Here is a 22,844-nt window from a genome sequence, read left to right on the forward strand (position 1 = left end):
AATTCTCTCATTACAGTTGTCCTTTAAACAGTGCCACACAGAGCCGGGACATGGTCCTCCAGCACCCAAGGCTGAGACACCAAAGTGCTCCCCCCCCCCCCCCCATTCATCACACACTGATTACTATTAGAGTAAGAGGCGCCCCAGGGCCCTCAACACCCCCAACACCCTAATCTCTAGATATCTGGCTAGCAGTCACTGCCATGTATCCCCTTTTCTTATTTCTCTCTGCTTCAAACACAATAGTGTAATGATAGCTGAGTGAGTTGTGCACCTCCTCCTACACAGCGCCCTGAGGCTGGAGCCTCTCCTGCCTCTGCCTCGGCCCGGCCCTGGTGCCACAGGACCCTGCATAGGCAGGCAATAGTCTGCAATGCCAATGGCCATGTCTGCAGAAAGCAGGTCAACGTGAAGCAACTTGCCATCTACTCTTGTAGATTAGCCTGAGTTGGGTATGCAACTGTTTCTTGGGAAAGCAACTTTTAATGCACGTGTTAAATTGTGTTGAATCCATGTGCAGCTCCATTTTGACATTTGGGTAGGCACAGAAGAAGTTGAAATGTCTTACTTTCCCTGCTAGATAATGGCCTTGATTAACCAATTGAGGACCGCGGTGTTAGACCCCCCTAGTGACCAGGCCATTTTTACTTAATTGGGCCACTGCAGCTTTAAGGCAAAGCTGCAGGGCCGCACAACACAGCACACAAGTGATTCCCCCCTCCTTTTCCCCCCACCAACAGAGCTCTCTGTTGGTGGGTTCTGATCGCCCCCACATTGTTTTTGTTTTTTTGTTTTTTTTTATCAATATTTATTTAATGTATTTTTAACCTCTCTGGCGTTCAATTTCCCAAGGATTTCTGTGCAAAAAGTGATAAAATTAATTTTTATAACTTTTTTTTCCCTGTAACTTGCCAAAATGTGTCGAGCAAGGGTCTAGTATACAGTGCAGGAGAGTATTGATGTGTATGCACGTTTACTATTATTATTATTGATTTATAAAGCGCCAACATATTCCGTGTCGCTGTACAAAGTAAGAAACAAACATGGGGTACATAATACAGACAATGGTGTACACTAATATACAAGATACATAATTAGTGACAAAATACAAAAAAATAAAAATGATACAGCATACAGAATACAAAATACAGAAGTGGTAATGACAGTGATAAAAGTAACATGATGAATAAAATGTATAATGATTTCCAAGACACAAAACAGGGAGAGAGCCCTGCCCTTGCAAGCTTACAATCTAAAGTGAATGGGGGGGAAACAAGAGGAGGGGTAGTATACAATAAAATATATAAAGGCAGTGTGTTTTAGGATACCTAGTAGGAGTGCAATTTGGTCTTATACTGTTCACAGCATGTTTTATATGGACGGATAATCTGTCAATACCGCTAGGGAGGTAAATACATTTTACAATTTTTTTTTCTTATTCCCGTCCCTCCCTCCCTCCCTCCCCCCAGCCAGCCAATCACGCGATCGGCTGTCATAGGCTTCAGCTTATCGCTCTCCTGTGGGCCAGGGGGACAGCCATGTCACATGGCTGTCCCCAGTACAGCTCTGCTGCAGATCGCAGCACTGTACAAAGTAAAGTTTCGCTGTCTAACAGTCTCCCGAGCGGCAATCGCCGCTTGGAGACTGAAGGCAGGGCGGAGCTCAGCACTGTAGTCGGCAAGTAGTTACAAGCCTAGTGGGTCTGTCCAGCTGAAAGTAGCTGGAACTCACTGCTTCCAAACTGCTTAGAGAGGTTCCAAAATAAACTTGATTTCTTGCACGAAGGGTTTCCTTGATTTCACAAAACAAAACTGCTTTAATTTTCAACTGAACATAAAAAATATCTTACGTGGTACATTAATCTAGTATTTTACTTTTACATAGTACATAAATGTAACACATCATGCATTATACAACAACAATAAATATGGAAAGTGCAGATAGAGTCCTTGGAACAGGACTTTTCTTGGAGTCTGCCATACATCAAAGATGATGAAAAAGGCAATTGCAAATTTTACAGCAGATTCTCTGAGAAAATGAAGTGGTAACTAACTGATAAATCCTCCTATTAAATCTTTATTTATCCTTCTGTAAACGGCTTACAGTGATTCAGTTCTTCGATATTCTGAGAGATCATTGAACACTAACAATTAAAGGCCACCAGTAAATTCAGCTGGATTAGATGTTAGTCCAGATTGAAGCAGAAGCCCAGAGCTTTGGCTGATTTTGCAAACACTGTATAAGCATTGGAAATCATCTCAGACATTCTCACACAGAGAGACCAGTTCAGCAATAACTTACTGACCACATTCCATAAACATTTCCACTAGAATTTTATGAGAATACCAGAAATCAAAGGGACTTGACAATTACCCTAAAATGCTTTCAAGCCAACTCCAGGAAAAATTGCAGAATTCTTTTGACAATGTGATAAGAGTGACACCTTTTTTCAGGGTTGTATTGCTGTCCTGTGTTCTTATCTGTGAGAATTTTCATAGCTTTCTGTTCTGACACAAACTGAGGACATCTCTCCAAAGGGTGTCAAAAAAAAAATTAACAAAGAACAATGTTTGTAGGCATACCTGATAAACAAGGGGAAAAGAGGTGCCCAGGCTATGGTAAAAAGTTAAAACCAGTTGAAAATAAAAAACCGTTGAGGTGGTTTACCTCAAATGATGCTTAACCTCCCTGGTGGTAATCCCAAGCTATGCTCAGGCTAGCCACCGGGAACACTATGCAGAGTATAGTGCACAGCTGGTGTTTTTACTCACCTCCCGGGGGATCCAGACGTCGGGAGGTGAGGCTCGGAACCACTCTGGTGAGATCAGCATCATCGATCTCCCCACAGAGTTACAGCGCCACCCAGAAAGAGGTAAAATTGCAGCACTGGAGCCCAGGGAGGTGAGTGAGTGCAGGGGAAGCCGCAGGCATTCTGGCGGCATGATTTATTCCTGATTTTAGAGTCTGAAATGTTTTAAAAAGACCCTAAAATCTGGAAATAATCATACCGCTTGGGGGGGTTAATAACTTTTAATGTGCACTGGCAACGCGTTTTGTGGGACTGTGTCCACTTCCCCAAGCCAAATAAAAGTGCCCAGACAGTGCTTAGAGTCAAGTTTAGACGGCTTTCCTTTTCCTGTCGTGACTTACTGTACTATCGGGGCTACCGTTGTCTCTGTGCTCGTTTTCTCCTCCAAGGGGTCGTTTGACCACCTCCACACCTGTATCTATACATGTGGAAGCAAGCAGAAGTCTCCCAAAATGCTATGTTTTGGGCCTAATAAAATATTCTGCTTATCAAATTTTGGCTGCTTCATAGGAGGGTAAGTGCGGCTCCCTTACTCTCCTTTTTATTTAGGTTATTTTATATCTCTTTGGGCACCTCCTCCCTGTGTTTTTTTGCACTGTTTTTTAGAATATACTTGTAAGGTTTGACAGGTTATGTCCTCACTCAGTCTCTATACCCCAATCTATTACCGTGGCTCTGAGCTCGGCCCACGTCTTCACCTATAGACAAGACCCCGCGTGAACAGGACATGTTATTTGTCTCCTGAGTACGGTTACCCTCAGGTCTTAACGTGCAAGGTATACAGACTGCAGTAGAGAGGAATAACCTGTTAGAACCCTAATGAGGCTGGTAACACAGTTCAATAGTTCATCAGTATCACACAGGGTTATTACCTTGGTTCAGAAGGATTATGCTATCAGCGTCATTTGTCAGTAATGGCAGAGATGACAAGGGCAGGCTCTTAATCATCAGTAGAGGGATCAAGCAATCCACATGCAGGGTTTAGGCAATGGGTAACCAAATATGAGACAGTTCAGGTAAGCCTTCATGCAAGGCTATTCAACAGGTAATGAATGAGTCAGGTTATGAGATAGTTCATGCAGGTCTATATGCAGTGTTATTCAACGGGTAATAGATGATGCAAGTTATGACATGGTTCCTGCTAGTCTGCATGCAAAGTTATTTAACAGGTGATGGCTGCACCAGGCAGAATGGAATATAGTTCATATGAAACTGTATGCAAGTTTTTTAAATGCCTAACAGGTATAGTTGGAGTACACTTATTGTCCAGTTCAGATAGCATGCAAGAAGTATCCAGTAACAGGCAATGGTCGGTCCAGGCGGCGGACAAGAGTATCCAGTAAACATGCAATGGTCGGTCCAGGCAGCAGGCAAGAGTACCCAGTAACTAGCAGAGGTTGGTCCAGGCGGCAGGCAAGAGTATCCAGTAACAGTCAAGGTCGGTCCAGGCAGCAGGCAAAGAGTTTCCAGGAATCAAGCAGAGGTTAATCACAATAGACAAGGATAGTCTAATACAAGCCAAGGTCAATATCCAGCGCAACTTTAACAAGTGAGTGCACACCTAGCAACTAGCCAAAGCTATGCTTATTACGGGTGATGACTGGGAGAACTCTGCAGATTTAAATACAACTCATCATCCAATCACTGGCCAGCCATACTCCGCACATCCAATCACACAGCAAGGCCCTGCCTAGGTGTCAGTTGTAATGTCAGCTGACACCGCTCTGTCAGCTGACATTGCAACTGACTATTGTCAGTCAGCTGACTATTGTTTAACTCTGCGGAGGGCGTACTGGGAACGCGCCCTCGGCCTATCAGAATGTGCGGCCTGCAACCCAGCAACAGCATCATCAGCGATGAACAAGCGCCGAGACCCGGAAGCGGCGGATTCTCTGGGTCCCGGCAGAACTCTCGGCAGACAAAGGTAGATTCCTTATAATACTAGAACTCTTTACCCTAAGAGAGTGACTGACAAGATCAGAGACCCAAGTGGGAGACTGAACGAAACAGGTAATTTGGGTGCCTGTGGCACTCCACAAGCTCAAATATCAGTTGTGGTAGAACAACTGAATCTAGTAAATAGAGATGAATGAACTTGTTTTCCGACAAACACTTACCAGCGAATTATCATTGTCCATCATTCACATTTTCTGTGAACGTTAGGTGACGTTTGCCCCATACTTTCCCATAGAGCAATTTTTTTTTACGTTTTAGCCTAAAGTCAGGTGGGATAGGACAGTCAATCAGACATTTTTACCACCAGGGTCACAAACGTCCTATAAAAGAAATGAGCCACCCCCACCCACTATAAAATAAATAATGCTGGCAGCCATTTTACAGTCTGCGTAGGAAAAGGAGTGATTCTGCTGAGGGACAGAGAGAAAGGTTGCTGTGTGTGTTATCCAAGTCTGTGTGGCTGCTTTATAGATTTTCTCCTCCTTGCAGTTCATCAGCTAGGGACTCCAATAGTCCTTATCAGGACTGATTGTGACCCCAATAGTCTTTGTCAGGACTGATCCTGCTCTTATATTTATTGTTACTGCTGCGGTGTGTTTTTTATATTTCTATTTCGTGTTAGGCCCACACTGCAGTATAAGCGTCCCACTTGTTTTGTGACTGTTGCTCCTCCACGCACGGCACTTTGTGTGTGGTTGGCTGTTACAGCAGCATTTGATTGTTTCTTTAATTGACTTCACTCTCTTTTTATTAATAAATAAATTAAATGAAAGTGTCTGTCACGGAACAGCCGGGAGAAACGAGACCGCAAATGCAATCGGTTTATTGCACCGATTGCCAGTGACGTGCTATATCTGGATTGATTGTGTAGGAGCATCTGCAGTCTTTTCTCAGCAGAGAGATAGCATCAGCTTAACTGCAGGATGGCTCTTTTGATATGCTAATGAACAGGAACAAACTCTTGTGTTCAGGAGGCTAGTGTTTACTTTTCATTACCTCAGATAGATGTCAATAGGCTCACCAAATGGTCAGCCTATTCACAGCACTGCTTCCCCCCAGACTGGCCGGAGCCATATAGACAGAATAAGAAAGCATGGAGTTTAGGATTTTGAGCATGTTTAAGCAATACCATTCAGGTGAGAAATGTGAAGGTTATATCATTCTGCTGGTCCGGATCTTGTGAGTATTTTGATATTAAATTGAGGCTACTGGCATAACCAGATAACCAGAACTCGGGGGATTCCACTATTTTTTAACCGGGCATGCAAACATGCCCAAGTTTGGTATCATATGAACTGGCCTAGTCTGAGAAATATGAATATGTGATGGTCATGTGTGTGCGGAAAGCGGAAGCTGAGACATGACAAATGCATAGAGCACCCATCAAGGGAGCTCACCGCCCCTGTCCAACCCCTGGGCTGTACTTGAGGCTCCACCCAAAGATGTGCATTGTTCAAAAGTGTTTGCGAGGGACCACTCCCTCAGTCCTCCAACTTCCATCTGTATAAGAGCTGTCTGCTTCCAGCCAGAGGACACATGGTTGGCGGCCATCTTGTCGGAACTGAACAAAGGACCTTTGCTCTTAAATTGAAACCAAGAACTTTACAAGTTTTCCCACAAAAGGACATTTTCTATGAAACTAAGTATTTTTTCTCCCTTTCTTTTATTTTTCATACTGGCTATTAATGTTTCAATAATTGTTGATTTTAATAATTGTCTGTATATATTAATTATTTATATTGCCCGTGAATAAAGACTTCATCAAAGTAATTCACTGTTCCGCTACCCTATTATTCAGCATACACAGAAACCGAACTCAGACTTCTGAAGAGACGCTACTGTTGTTACTAGCCAGACAGAATAGAGTGTGTTTAACCGTTTTTATTTGCAGGACCAGTCAGCCAGTCAGTCGGTCCACTGGCCCATACCAGTGGTGATGGCAGATACCCTGAAATAGTGTGTAAAGTTGTAATTCCCGTACCTCACAGGCTCCCTTCTGGTCGGGCTGCTGCCCAAATTTTCGTCGGTTTCTGCGCAAAGATCACGCCCACAGCTTGCATGGTCTGTGTGCTGAAACCGATTGGAAAGCAATTTGCGGTCTGACCACTAGGGCTCCTGTGACAGTGCCCCCCTTGTTTTTTGACAGTGACTGTTGATCCCCCATGGATGTAAATCTGTGGGAGGATGGCTGCTACAGCAGCATTAGATTGTTTCTATAATCAAGTTTATCCTCTTTTTTATAAAAAGAAAAAGTGAAAGTGTCCCACTTGTTTTGTGACAGTGACTGACACAGTGGATGCAATCATTTTAGGCAGGTAAACACAGCAGCCATTCTAAAGAACTTAATTTAAAAAATCTAGAAACTATATGTGATTTTTCGCATTTAGACATGAAAAAAGCCTCTGTGTAAAATATGTATTTTTTTAAACAAATATTGTGTCATTAATCCGTCACCACCATGCCCTTGTCTGGGTTTTGGGCACTTTCATAGGCAAACGCAGGTGGGATTACAGCTGTCCAGAATCCCCCCTCAGACCAGGGCCAGTGCTGTGTCTGGGGACAGGCACAAGTTGAGACACCAGTATATCTGCAGGCATCCTGCAGCTCACAGCACTGCCCCCTTTCCTTCCCTGCTACAGTTGACTTTGGATGGAGCAGCAGCGTGTATGCAGATCATGGAGCAGCAGTGTGTGTGCAGAGCATGGAGCAGCAGTGCATATGCAGAGCATGGAGCAGCAGCTCGTGTACAGAACATGGAGCAGCAGCTCGTGTACAGAGCATGGAGCAGCAGCGCGTGTATAGAGCATGAAGCAGCAGCATGTGAGACCTTTCAGGAATCCCCCCCTTGAAAATCCTGGGTTTGCCCCTGATTTTGTACACATTTTTAAAGAAATTGTGGCTGCAGAAATGGCCTGAAGGTTTTAGAAGTTCGCCAGCCATTAAAGTCAATGGGATTCGCCGTGAACATTCAGAGTTCATGATCTTTTGTAAAAACGTTCTCGAATGGTCTACAAACATTTGTTTGCCCTGGTCTATCACTACTGGTGAGTAGACCACATACATTTACTGCTAACGATGAGCCACTCCATGACAAACAATGGGCTTCCATAACCCGTTCAATTTAAATATACTTCTTTGGCTAATTATTAATTTGATCAATAAGCTCTTTTTTCAATAATAAATAAACTGTTATATTTAATAAAATGTTTACATTTATCAGTATTTTATGTTGGGGTAATCAGTTTACACAGTTAGATTTGATGCAAATGACTTTTAGGGCAGAAAGAGATGAAAATAGATCATTAATATATCAAAGCATAAATACTGGAAACAAAGATATTTCTGTTGCTGTGTTTTAGCATTTATATCTCGACATTGTACATCTCATGACATTATCTCCATAACATGCTGTAGTTCCAGTCAGGAAGGCTGATAATAGTAGATATTACAGGACAGAAACCCAATGACAATGGAGAAAGAACAGGCACATTCATCCTGAGGAGCGGAGCCCTTCACAGGAAAACAAAGTGACAGAACCTTCAAAACAAGAGAACCATTTTTTACAGCAACACCAGTCAGCAGCCCCAACGTGTCCAGAGTCTTAACGTTCAGAATCGCCAGAAATTATTGCATTAGAAGAAAGATGGAGTTGAGCTATAACAAGAGATGTCTGTTTCTAGCAGTGATATGTTCTTAAGATAAACTTCTCCACGGTGCATATACAAAGTGTGAGGCACTTACCTTTCAAGGACATGTGTGCAGATATTTCAGACGCTTGGAAGTTTAGATAATTGATGTATAAGGAGAGGAAACCTTGAAAATTACCTTTCATCCAGCAAGGAATGTTAAAATTGAACTACGCATGCACCAATGTAAATCTAAGGACCAAAGTTGATAGTCTAAAGGTGCCCATTAACAGTACAATATTTTTCTCAGACGTGATCTTTAAATCACATTTGTGGGATCAAAAATTATCGATTGTTCCCATAAATGGTTAGATTTTACATATGATCTTGAAAGAGTTCCGGTCATATGTGCTTGATTGGATGCGATTGAAAAAACTCATATTTTGATGATAGAAAATTATGTCAGAAACAACTGGAAGTTAACGAATAAGAGGTAGTGCAGAATACTATGGCAAAGTGTAATACTAACATGTGTGGAAAATGTAGTGTTGTTGTGTTTTTGGAGTATAGAGCTGTGGAGATATTAATTCAGGAGATTGCTCTAATAGTTGCACTGTTAAGAATATGTCTTCACACAGAAACACATATACAGTATTCAGTATTTTTATCTCATGCCTTTCAAAAAAAAGTCACCATCCTTCTACTATTACATTATATTCAACTATATACACTGTATTGTGTTATTAATTAAAATTTCACATTGAGAGGATTAAAAAACATGAATCTAATGAAATCAAAAGGTAACTGTCAATTATTCCCATAAACGGTTCGATTTGAGCACTTTTTCACTTTAGATATGTAAAATCCAACATTTTGATTGATAAAATTCTTCAAATTGATCAAAGAATCAGTTCAGGTCAAAATTCAGGTAAATTTTTCCACATACTGTATGCTTTTCTGTACAATTCATTGAAAAAAATCTGATCAACGAATCACATCTGATTAAAAATTGTACCGTTAATGGGCACCTTAACTTACAGTGAACCTAAAAGGAAAAAAGTGCCCCTAGAAGGTAATTACATCGGGGAAGGGAAGTCTGTGGATCCTCAAGAGGCGATCCAGTGCTGAGGCCCCCAAAAGTCCACTTGTCTCCGCTGTGCAAAGGCGCACTAGCAGCTTTCCACTTGGGCTTTGGGGCAAATCACGCCTTTGCTATAGAACAGACCCAATAGAGCTTGTCTATTTCCACCAGAGCCCAAGTGGAAAGCCGTTGGAGCGCCTGTGCAGGCATGCCACTGCCATTGCTTTTGTTTATGGCAGTTCAGGGTCCCAGCGCTGGAATAAGCTGGCTGAAAAGGATGTGGGAAGCTTGATTAGGGTTCAGAGGCTTCCCCCTCCCAAGGTAAGTATCTGCTTTTTAGTTTTATTTAAGTACCTTTAAAGAATCATTCTCACACTCCACAAACACTATTGTAGCCTACAGATGCGGGAGGCATATTAACCACTAGCCGCGTATATTAACTCAAGGACTGAAAAAAATGTTTTATGGGTTAGTCCACATAGACACATTCTGGTTGATTCTGCTGCAGGAAATCATGACCTGAATCACAGACAGCGATTGCATTACTGTTCATTTGATTAATAGCTTGCCTCTACCCCAGAGCAGTGCCTAACCCTGCAAAAGATTCCGGAGCACATCCATACAGTACAGACACAGTACAGTTTGGCAAAGTGTGAACCCAACCAAAGTTATGACTACATTCCAGACAAAATTATATTTGTGTTTTCGATATTATGGAAAGGGTTAGAAGCTTCTGAAGGTTTTTTACTGCTGTCATTGTCTCCATTGGAAAGGTGTTCCCTCATGTACTGCCTTGGGACCTACATCAAGGTCTATGTCACACTCAGATACATTTTTCTTGAAGATAGGAACATTGGACAGCAATAACATAAAGAAAACCTTTTACTATATAATCCAAAACTAGAATACTTTTTCCTTCCTAAAGATAGGCTTTACATTTTGCCCAGTCCCTTCCCATCACTGATTCCATGTACAAATGCAGTGGTGTATCAATATGATGGAGCTCCTGTAGACAATGTAGTATTTAAAGACATTAAACACATTCATAATTTACGACAGGTTGTGTGGCTATGTGATGGATCTCCCCACCCTTGATACTTCCAGGGTTGGAGCCTTGATGGAGAGAAGGGTAGTAAGCTCTTTCCATTAGCTTAATTTGAACTGTTTTGGGGTGAACCATATCTAAGAAACATTTCAGGCAGAATGGTAGTGGACTTCTAAAACCAGGAAGTTATTAATGAACTAAAGCAATATCAACTCTAAATAGATCAAAGCTACATTACACACATCCTTCCTTTTTTTCATAGCAGATAAACTTCTGCATAACTAAAAAAAAATAGATAACGATAATAAAAGGTTTAAATCAATGAGTACCAGATCTCTTACAGCATATCAACAGATACTAGAGTTCTCTACCCTAAAATATAATGTTGTTTTATATACTGTATAACTGTGTCCTTTGTCCAACAGAAAACAATTAAACTGTACAATAAAGCAGAAATAAGCGGCGGCCTTACTTCATCTCCAAGATCTCTTCAAGCTGTTTTCGTCGGTCTATCATCAAGTTGTTCAGGTGTGCTTCCTTGTCAGCAAGTGATTGTTGAGTTGCAGAGAGACGGGCTTTGGTGGAATCCAGCTCCTGTCTTGTCTTTTCAAGAGCATTCATGAGATCATCCATCTAAAGAAAGAAAAAGAAATTGGATTTTTGGCAATTAACAAAAAGATTTCTAATTAAGGAGTACATCTGGGCGTACTTATACAAGCTGATGCTTGAAATGGACGGCCAGATATCTCATCCTTAATGCAAAGGGTCTCTCACTTGAATAAATGGGGATATATATATATATATATATATATATATATATATATATATATATATATATATATATATTCATCTTCTTAAAAGGAACCTGTCAAGGTTGTCAGGGTCAATAAACTGACATTTCTGCTTAAAAGTAAAGTGTTTTTTAGCTAATGTTTTACTGTCTTTAGCTCTAGAATATGTCAAGAACTACTTTCAGTTCATTAGAGTTATATTAAATATTACAAATAAACATTTTAATATTTTTGATACTGCACCTGCAGGTTGTCTGATAAAGATAAGCGAACAAAAGAGAACATCATTTTACTGTTAAAAATGTCTCTTATTTTTTAGAGTCAGTGACTGGAAACTAGGCTCTATCAATCACTCTATCCTATGTAAAATGACTTAAAAAGTGAATAACCTTACAACCTTATACAATCTTCCCTACTGCAATGAAAGTGGCCTCAATATTGCTTTTTCAAGCTCCCTTCCAAGTCCTGTCCAATTCAAAAGCACGAATATCACAATATTGCCTACTGTGCCACAGACTTCAAAGCATCAAGCTACTAGTTATTGTTCCAATGCAACGTTACAACTTTGGTATACCCACTACAACGACGCCTAACTCAAGTTCTTTCTCACTAATCCAAAATATAGTTGTAAAGGATAGCGGAGATACCGCCGCATGGCCAAGCGGCATGGCGGCTATCTCCGCGAGTCAGCCGGCGGCCTCTGCCGCACAGCTACATGCTGCTGTGTTGCCTGGTCCTTCTAGTGCACATCGATTGAGAACTACGCGCGCGCGCGCGCGCGACAGGACCTTTATGCAAGTAAAAGAGGAGTCAGCTGATCAGCCGGTCAGCTGACTCCAGTAGTGCTCCGGATTGGCTGAGTGACTGGGGCGGCGCTGTGGAGCGCTCTGAGTATATATAGGACCTGCCTGTCAGTTGCTGGTTGTCTGCTGTTGCAAATGCTAACGTGTTAGCGCTCAGACCCTAGTCAGATCCTACAGTGTGCTAGAACCAGCTGGAGCTGGGGATCCACACTTAGCCAGTTTCCGTTGATAACTTAAAGTACTAATTGCATTGTGTTATCTGTGTACTATACTTTAGTCTAGATCCCAGGTGTTGAAACTAAGGACTTCACACCTAGACTAGGATATTGCTACATTGCTATTGTTTATCTGTTATGACCTTCTGCTTCCTTGACTACTCTCCTGTTTGCTGATTCAGTACCTCTGCCTATCTGATTATTGTTGCCGACTCTGCCTGAACCTATACACCGAATCAGCCTTCCGTCTTTGTACTTTATCTGTCCGTACGTTGCCTACCCTGCTTGTCTGACCTTCCTGTCCTCACTAGTAGGCCTAGCCAGTAGTGAGGAATCTCTAAGAGCTGTCACCTACTCCTTAGGTGATCAGCCCTTGCAGCACTGTCTGTAACACTTGTCCCTCAAGTGTCCGCTAGCTGCAGTACAGTCTGAATCTCCAGCTCCTCAGGAGATTCTTGGCTGTAGTGTAGTCTTATCACCTGCTCCTCAGGTGATCACCCCTGCAGCACAGTCAGTGGTCCCTGCTCCTCAGGTGTCCACTGGCAGCAGTACAGTCTGAATCCCCTGCTCCTCAGGGGATCTTTGGCTGCAGTATTGTCTGAATCTCCCGCTCCTCGGGAGATCTCCTCTTCTCATTACTGTTGCACCAAAACACAATCCCACATTGGTTGTCCCGTGTCTAGCTATACTAGCATTATTGGTGATTCTGCAGATCACCACATAATCAGGTATAGTATCTGTATTATTGGTGATACTGCAGATCACCAATAATCAGAAAAATCTCTGTTGCTGACACCAATCGTTACAATAGTAAGACTAGACACTTGGGTACACAGACTAGAGATGGCCGAAACGGTTCACCTGCGAACGGTTCCCGGCGAACTTCCGGTGGTTCGCGTTCGCCATCTAAGGCAAACATTTCCGGAAGTTCGGTTAGCCTCCATAGTGCACCATTAGGGTCAACTTTGATCCTCTACATCACAGTCAGCAGGCACATTGTAGCCAATCAGGCTACACTCTCTCCTGGAGCCACTCTCCCACTTATTAAAGGAAGGCCCCACCGGCCATTACACTCACTCGTGTGCCTGCATTAATTAGAGAAGGGACAGCTGCATCAGACTCTCTCATAGGGAAAGATTAGTTAGGCTGTTGTAGGCTTGTTAGCTTTATCCTTGCTGATTCTTATTGCTAAAATAGCACCCCACAACAGCTCTTTTGAGAGCTAATCTTGTTCTTGTGATCTATTTTTTTTTCTGTGTGTCCCACTGACACTTGTGTTGCTGTTGCATAGACAGCCTTGCTAATTCATACTGTGTGTGTGCCACTGCCAGCCAGGCCCATCACATTCAGTGACTACCTGTGTGTGTGACAGGTGCACATTGTAATACCCAGTACTGCATATACCTACCTGTTGTGTTCAGTGAACCCACCTCATAATTGCATATACCTACCTTTTGTGTTGAGTGCACCCACCTCATCACTGCATATACCTACCTGTTGTGTTCAGTGAACCCACCTCATCACTGCATATACCTACCTGTTGTATTCACTGAACCTAGCTCATCACTGCATATACCTACCTTTTGTGTTGAGTGCACCCACCTCATCACTGAATATACCTACCTGTTGTGTTCAGTGCACCCACCTACCTACGTGAGTGCACACAGTGTGATATACCACTCCATGCATACCTGTTAACTGCACCTGTGTAGTCACCTGTGCACATTGTATTAGTCAAGTCAGTGCATACTTTTCACTTCATCCCCCCAATATGGACAAAACAAAAGGCAGAGGCAGGCCACCTGGCAGGTCTGTTCGAGGTCACGCTGTCGTGATTTCGTGTGGCCCTCGACCAAAGTACAGTGTTCAGAAGAAGGCACGTGCCATCAGCCCCCAATATTGTCAGGACGTAGTTGACTATTTAACACAGAACACCTCATCTTTCTCAGCTTCCACACGGAAGCCTGACATATCTTCCTCCTCCTGCTCTGATTCTGGCACCCCACTTAACACTGAGTCGGCCGCCACCACCAAAGTGCCATCACCCCAGGGCTCAGCGGTGTGGAAATTTTTTTGTGTGTCTGCCTCAGATGAGAGCAATGCCATCTGTACTCTCTGCCACCGAAAATTGAGCCGTGGAAAGACCAAGACCCGCGTAGGTATGAAGGCACATGATTACAAAGCACAAACTGCAATTAGATGACCACCTGAGGAAAAGCAGCACACAAAAGCAAAGCCACACACCGCAGTGGAAGATACCAGGCCGCAATTTTTTCTCAAAAAAGGCGATCCCTAAACTGTACCATGATGTTGAAAGGCAAGTGGTGACATGGCACATAGCGTTGGATCAAGGGTCCATCTGACCACGGATGCCTGGTCTGCAAAGTACACTCAGGCCTGCCCGAAGACAAGTCAGTCCCCACACACAGCATCTCTGCCTGCATGCCGTGTGACTGCCTGCCCCAAGACTAAGTCGCTCCCCACACAGCATCTCTGCCTGCAGGCCGCTTGACTGCCTTCTCCGCCACCACCAACAGGGGCCAGGACTCCAGGTAGATTCCTGAATTTTTAAGGCAGCTGCTATAATATTTTTTCTGGTGCATGTACATGCCTGTCTAATTTTTCTGGCTGCACTGCAGCTGCAACAACAAAAGGCATGTACATGTGCCCATTCCCCTTCGTGATTATTACCTTGCCACGGTGAAGGGGCTTGCGTATCACAATGAAGCAATGACCGCCGGCTATATGAGTGTCTCGGGGGGTGGCACACCAAGGATAATAAGGTCGTTGCTTCATTGTGGACAGACCAAATTTGAACAGTTGGACAGTCACTGTTGTTCTATCACTGAGCTACCACAGCCCGGCAACCATATGGGCTTGAAAACTGCCACGGCCTGCACTCTCGCTATGGTGCGCACCAGTCCAGCACAGCCGTCACAACGCAAACAGCTGTTTGCGGTGCGTTACACAGTGAGTTTGGTGTGCCAGTGTGAAGCAGCACTCTAATTACACTCCCTGATTGATGTATACACACGCAAGATGTTTTAAAGCACTTTAGGCCTGCAATTTAGCATTAAATGTGATTTCTGCTCTTAAAACGCTGCTTTGCGTCAAATCCAGATTTTTCCCCGGGACTTTTGCCGTCTATCCCACTCTGCCATGCCCCCCTCCAGGTGTTAGACCCCTTGAAACATCTTTTCCATCACTTTTGTGGCCAGCATAATTTTTTCTAGTTTTCAAAGTTCGCCTCCCCATTGAAGTTCGCGAAAGTTCACACGAACCAAACTTTTGCGGAAGTTCTCGAACCCGGTTCGCGAACCGAAAATCGGAGGTTCGGGCCATCTCTACACAGACCAGTTTATAGACCATCATCAGATTGGACAGGGGAGCAAGAGAGTAAGAAGACCATCATCAGAGAGGTCAGGGGAACAAGGATGTCATCTTTGAATGAAAGCACTATCAATTTCTATTTCAGTTATGTTTTATTTAACGGTTTTGTGATATGCAAGGGGTACTTTAAGTACAGGTATCACAGATGCCAGCATATGATTTTGTTATGGTCCAGCTTTTTCCCTATGTGCCCAGGGAGTGTTTACAAATCTCAGGCTTTCAGTGTAGTTTTGGTGAGTCTTTGGGTTAGAAGAGGATTAAAGTTCATGTCTAGGCATTGATTATTCTTCAGTAACCCTTTCCAAACTATCCCAGAAAAGCTGCTATACTTAATCTCTGAATTCCTTCATGTAACACCTCCATGTGGCATGTGGCTAGCCAGTCGATTGAGCCAAAGGTGCTTCAAGGTACTTCAACTCTGATCAGTGCAGTACCATCAGTGCAGCTGATCCATCTGGAAGTTCTAACATAACATTATCATTGGGGCTGTCACAGGTCTCAATAAGTAATGAGAGGGAAGTTTTTATGGGGCACACTTTCATGATGGAATTGTGAAAAGTTGGGGGGTTGTCTTCCCCTGAAGTTTGTCTTCCCCTTAACACAGGATAGTACAGGCCACCCAGCAGAGACCAGAGCAACATTTCTGTAAAGGAATCATTAATAAATAAGAGAAAAACATCTAATGCTTATAGGGCTGGTTGGGGTTTGGGCTCAGTTAAGACAAGCAGGGATGTAAATTAATGGCTATTGAGGTTTACTTTGTAGCCTTAATATTTTGCATCAAAAGATCCAAGTCTGACACTGTAAAAAGAGACATTTTCACTTTGCAGGTTGTTTTAAAAAGAGAAATTCACTTACAATCAACCACATCTATTCAAAATTGCAATTTGTCAAAATCTCTGGAACATGATTTGCTTTATCAACAGAAAACAAGATAATTGAATTCTCTTTTTAAAACTGGGCTCCTTGTACCAACAAACTGAAACTGAAGAGATAGGTATCCTACTTATAAGGATAGTGCCATGGTTAAGTGTAGGGTCAGTAGGTCTATAGGAGACTTAAAGAGGAACTCCATTGAAAATAATGTAATAAAAAAAAAAGCTTCATTTTTACAATAATTATGTATAAATGATTTAGTCAGTGTTTTCTCATTGTAAAATATTTCCTCTCCCTGATTTACATTCTGACATTTATCACATGGTGACCTTTTTCCTGCTGGTAGGTGATGTCACTGGAAGTAGCTGCTGCTTACTTTTTTGACAGTTGGAAACAGCTGTTATTTCCCACAATGTAACAAGGCTCCCATAGTGTGATGTCAGTACCTCAGAGCTGTGAGGCACTGGCATCACACTGTGGGAGGAGTTTCACTACAAAATCAGCTATACGGAGCCCCCTGATGATCTGTTATAGATCATAGATTTCTCGTGGAAAAGGGGGTATCTCAACTGATTGGGATGTAGTTCAATTCTTGGTTACAGTTTCTCTTTAAAGTGTAATTCCATGGATAAATAAAACATGTACTGTTGTATTCCCCAGAGTTATAAAACCATGTAAAGCAGAAATATTTCTGATATTACTTTCACCAGTGGATGGCTCTGGTTGCTATACACAAAACAAAATACCTGAAGTAATGTCTGCTGAACGTAGCCTTTCCTGTTACTGCTCTTCCCATTTCGGACAACAAGTTGTGAGGCAGACAACATTCCACAAATATACAGAGTTTGTACTGGGCAGGCAACCCTTTGCCTCCTCCAAATCTCTGGTCAATATTTCTGATAAATTTGATCACTAGACTCAAAGCTATCAGTGATTTACAGACTCCTGCAAACCTAATCACCAAACTTCTAAGACACTTCATTAATCAAAAGTGTGATTGGGTGCAGCAGTAAATTTTAACAGAGCAGGTGGGCTGAAGAGCAGAGGGAGAAGAAGGCTGCATACCTTTATACTATACTTACACACTGAATGCTAAAACTAGCAGGGGAAGCTGCTCAAGCAAATCTTGATAATGTGAACAGACAGGGAGCTATATCCCTGATGAGTCCAGAATAAAGGACATAGCATGTAGGGCCAGCATGTCTGATGTCACTACCCCTAGCATACACCGGCTCGGAAAGAGCTAAGAGATACAGCAATGCCAATCCGCTGTAAGTGGTTCACGAGTTAGCGGGATGCCGCCAGATGCTCGGAGCACAGAGGGTGAAAGGTTTTAGTTGAAGTGCCTGACATATCGCCGTGGTCGCGTAAGTGCAATACAAAGCACACGGCAATAGGATCTTTCAGGGAATGTGTTACGCTATGGTTTTGTTTCTATTTTGTATTTTTTATGAGCCCACTGGAGTGTTATGAAACTTGTTGAAAGGAGAAAAGGCCTATGTATAATTTCCAAGGAGAGGATAGCCTGCTATATCACCCACTAAGTGCACAACCCACCTGAACCCTGAGGTGGATAATACCTGGTGAGTTGCTAATGTATGGGTGTGCATGGAGTATGGTTTTACTACACGTTTATGAGGGAATTTGCATTGTGTATGTGGAATTGAAAAGACGGTATCACACTATCTGGAGATTTATTTTATTGCAGGACAATTGATACTGGGGAGGATAGCAGAACAGCACTATTCCACAATCAATTGCTAAATAGGGAGTAATCAAACACTAGCCAGACTGAGATGCATACAGTCTGCTTTGGGCTAGTTTTACGCTGCAAAGGATCTTAACGCAGGAAATAAGGAAGTGTACTACAAAAAATACAGTGAAAGATGTATTTTTTGATTATAATGGCAAATGCACTTTCACTGACACTGTAGAATGCCCATTCATGAAATGAGGAAGGGTTAAATAATGTCATTCAGCACTGACATGCTGTGCTGAAAAGTAACAGTGCTGAGCTTCCTGTGGCAAGAGGTGAAGAATCATCAATATCAGTGCCATTTAGTATTATAATTACATAAAGGGCGGCTACAATGCACAAAGTAGTTGCCAAGGAATATTGTTGAACCCCAAATTAAAAAAAATCAATCTGACAAACAAACCTAAACTAGTATAGGAAGTATAACTATATGGAACAGGTTTTAGATAGGATCCCAAGATATAGCATGATGTCATCCCTAGCATCAACCAAATATTGTGGCTGGTAATACAGCAAATAAAGATAAATGATTCTGCGCTAAACAATTTGAGGGGGAGACAACTGACGAAAAGCACCGTTTGGAGACACGGCTGTAGAGATTCTTTGTTGCAGAACCCACATCCCTGTAAAACGCTCTGCGTAAGTGTTGAGTAAACACTCTTTGGAAGATTAGGTATTCTGTTTATTATGTTTTCTTTAAACGTTGCAGGATGCCTCAGTGATTTCTTTAAAAATGGAGTAAAGAGCTCTTAAAAGTATACATCTAATTGTGAACATTTTTAGCATAGTTATTTTCAGACACATTTGAGATGTTTTATTTGAAGAGTTCATAAAATGACGGGTGAAGCCAGCTGCAACTTGCTGAAGACCTTAGCAGTGCCTTTGTACAAGGACTGTATTTATAAAGCAGTAATATGTACCTATCACCATGTTAGCTCTCTGTTTTTTTAATGATTTATAATTAATTATAAAGCAATATTGCCAAAATATGATTCATCACTGTATTCGATTTTCTTTGGTTGATCACTGTCCTACACTGTAAAATAAGGCAAGAAAAAGGACTAGTGCCAACTAGCTCAGCATTACTCTGCAGCTCTCAGCATACCTGAACACAATTGCTAGTAGGTAAGGTAAGTGATGCCTCTTACCCACATGCTACCAGATGTCCATGAAGAGCAGTTGGAAATAGATAACAGAGCAGCGGGAGTAAGTACTTCTGGAGTGCTGCATAAGTTGGGCGAAGGGATAAGCTGATAATAATAAAATATCAGCCTACCTGGCACCTATCCTATCCTTAACCCTCCCGTTTAAGTGTCTAAACTTAACCCCTCCACCCCCCCCCCCCCTGTTGGTGCTTAACCTTAACACCCTCTACCTAATGCCTAACCTTAACCTTAATTAATGCTAATTTAAACTCAGGCAGCTAAACTACTAATAGTAGTAGCCGATCGTCTACAACCAGTAAATTGTATGTAGTAGCCCCGCCCCTTCCTAAATACATACAAACACAGTGAGCTACTCCATAGGACTGCATTTGGCATGCATACAGTATTCATCACATCAGTAGCAGTAGAGATCATTTGAAGTCTTTTTGTTACTATTTTTACAAATGTTTAAATGTTTTTTTACTGTCCTGGTAGGTCTTATTCATCTTCTGACTACAGCATATTACAGGACAGTGAAAAGCATAAAACGTGTAAAATTCTATAGCAGCAAAAAGACTTCAAATGATCTCTGATTACTGTATGCATGCTGCATGCCAAATGCAGTCCTGTAGAGCAGCTCACTATATACAGGACCACCTCATAGAGAGGAAAAATGACAGAAACACTGGCCAGAAAACAGTGATCAGCAGAAACTATGCCAGTGCGAATTTATGCATCGTAGTTCGCATCTACGCATCGTAGTACGTAGGTGAAGTTTCAAACCTACGCTTATGAATTTACGCATAGCGAAGTACCGCTACGCGTAGCTTATGCCCACTATGCGTAGTTAACATGTGTATTGCGTAGTGAACTACGAATGCGTTACTCGTGGCTAATTTTCCGCGTGCGGTTGCATGTTTACAAATTTACGCATTGAAAAGGGGAATTTACGCATAGAAGAGTTACCGGTACAAGAATTTAATGAAGAATTAATGCATAAAATTTTCTGCATACCGGTATAATGCATCCGCATACACTACGCTTCGCACTACACGTAATTGCGTATTTTAACGCGTAGTCTACGAAATGCATGCAAAGTGAATATTTGATTTCAAAGCCGTAGTTTGGCGAAGCGTAATTGCATAAAACTACGCGTATTTCCAGCGTAGCGAAGTTGGCTGACTACGACCATCCCTGCCAGAAAACCATGCACTTTCTAAAAACAAACAACCCCACATCCCCCTCATCATTAAAAGACTCAGACCCCTGAAAGACAGACCCTCCTCCCCTTCCTTTAATGAGCCACAGCCTGACAATACTCTTAATTCAGCAGCAGCAGCAGCAGCAACATGATTCACTCAACAACAGCCCTGGCTGAGGCAGAGCATCAGACTCTGAGAGGGACATTCGGGAGAATGGGGCAGCGATTGTCATTAGTAGCGCCAGTCACAATAAGCATAGGCTAAGCTGATGCTGGCTGGCTCACTCTCTGCATACATGTCTTGCTGAAGAGAGAGGTGCTGCCTGGCACGTGGCACGCGGCAATGCATCATTCATCACCATGGCAACTGCATTACGCCGCTTACTCGGAAGTACAGTGGAAAATCGGCAGAAGGTGAAAATGGCAGCAATGGGCAAACAGCAGGGCAGACACACAGTGCCCATCATGACCTGTGCTCAGAGGCTGGGGCCTCCTCAACCTCTGTGTCGGCCTGGCCCTGCCTGAATTACGGACTTTGAAATTTCTTACAATTATGAATGAAAGACATCTGATATAGGTGTATGACCCTTGGCTTGCTGACTTTGAGTTTCAATATGATTTTGATTGACAGCCATCTGATATACAGGTCGGGTATGTGTATGATCCCGGGCTTGCGGACTTTGAGATTGACTCCAATCGTTACTGACCATTATCAGTTATCTGTGTATGGTTCAGAACTGTGTAACTACGCTAGTAGCCTGAATGCTGTGTTGTTTTTTTCTCTATGCATAACGCCACTTGTTATGCCCAAACAACTCAATTTTAGTTTCATCAGTCCACAGCACCTTATTCCAAAATAAAGCTGGCTTGTCCAAATGTGTTCTGTTTGTGCTGTGGATGGAGAAAAGGCTTCCTCTGCATCACTCTTGCATACAGCTTCTCCTTGTGTAAAGTGCGCCGAAAGGTTGAACGATGCACAGTGACTTCATCTGCAGCAAGAGGATGTTTTAGGTCTGTGGTGCTGCTCTGTGGATTGACTCTGACTGTTCTCACCATTTGTCACTTCTGTTTATCCCAGATTTTTCTTGGTCTGCCACCTCGAGCCTTAACTTGAACTGAGCCTGTGGTCTTCCATTTCCTCAATATGTTCCTAACTGTGGAAACAGACAGCTGAAATATTTGAGACAGCTTTCTGCATCCTTCCCCTAAACCATGATGGTGAACAATCTTTGTCTTCAGGTCATTTGAGAGTTGTTTTGAGACCCCCATGTTGCTACTCTTCAGAGAAAATTAAAAGAGGAGGGACCTTACAATTGACCTCCTTAAATACTCTTTCTCATAATTGGATTCACCTGTGTATGTAGGCCACGGGTCACTGAGCTCACCAAGCCAATTTGAGTTCCAATAATTAGTTCTAAAGGTTTTGGAATCAATAAAATGAGGTCCTGTTTGTCCAAAGCCAGCACTCACCATCAAAACAGCCCTATCCTAAAGCAACACCAATCAGGATTGGGAATTCAGACATAAACAGCTCCAACCTTGTGCGCGGCCTTGGCGTACTAATCGATGGGAAATTTAGTTTCAGAAACCAAATTTCATCTGTAGTTAAATGTTCCTACTTCCATCTGAAGAACAGTGCAAAGATTAAACATCTGATTCCCCCAGAGGATCTTCCAACCCTAGTCCACGCCTTCTTCACATCACGGCTGGACTACTGCAATGCCCTTTATGCTGGCCTCCCCAAAAAGGACCTGTGTCGCCTGCAATTAGTGCAGAATGCTGCTGCCAGATTGCTAACAAACCAGCCCCGCCACTGTCACATTACACGATCCTTCGCTCGCTGCACTGGCTACCAGTAGAATGGAGAATACTCTTCAAGATTGGACTGCTGACATTCAAATCCCTGCACAATCTGGGCCCTGGATGCATGAAGGACTTGCTGAAGCTGCACCACACCTCTCACAACCTCAGATCAGCAAGTTCTATAAACTTGGTCATTCCCAGAGTGCACCTCAAAAAATCTGGAGATAGAGTCTTCTGTCATGCTGCCCCTACTCTTTGGAACTCCCTGCCACACCCAGTAAAGACAGCACCATCCCTGGAGCTATTCAAATCCAGACTTATAAAATTCTTCCTCTGTACCACGATGG

General features: G+C 42.7%; 1 protein-coding gene across 23 annotated transcripts in view; it reads right to left on the reverse strand.

The window, feature by feature from the left end:
• ERC2 (ELKS/RAB6-interacting/CAST family member 2) overlaps positions 1–22,844 on the reverse strand; it is a 1,931,514-nt gene that overhangs the window by 793,034 nt on the left and 1,115,636 nt on the right. For all 23 annotated transcript variants that reach the window (XM_068253678.1, XM_068253677.1, XM_068253691.1 and 20 more), the window contains one exon: positions 10,990–11,150. In XM_068253678.1, coding sequence (XP_068109779.1) covers positions 10,990–11,150 — 161 coding nt within the window. The remainder of the gene's footprint in view (positions 1–10,989; positions 11,151–22,844) is intronic.

This window comes from Hyperolius riggenbachi, chromosome 9 (genome assembly GCF_040937935.1).
Source record: "Hyperolius riggenbachi isolate aHypRig1 chromosome 9, aHypRig1.pri, whole genome shotgun sequence".
Taxonomy (NCBI): domain Eukaryota; kingdom Metazoa; phylum Chordata; class Amphibia; order Anura; family Hyperoliidae; genus Hyperolius; species Hyperolius riggenbachi.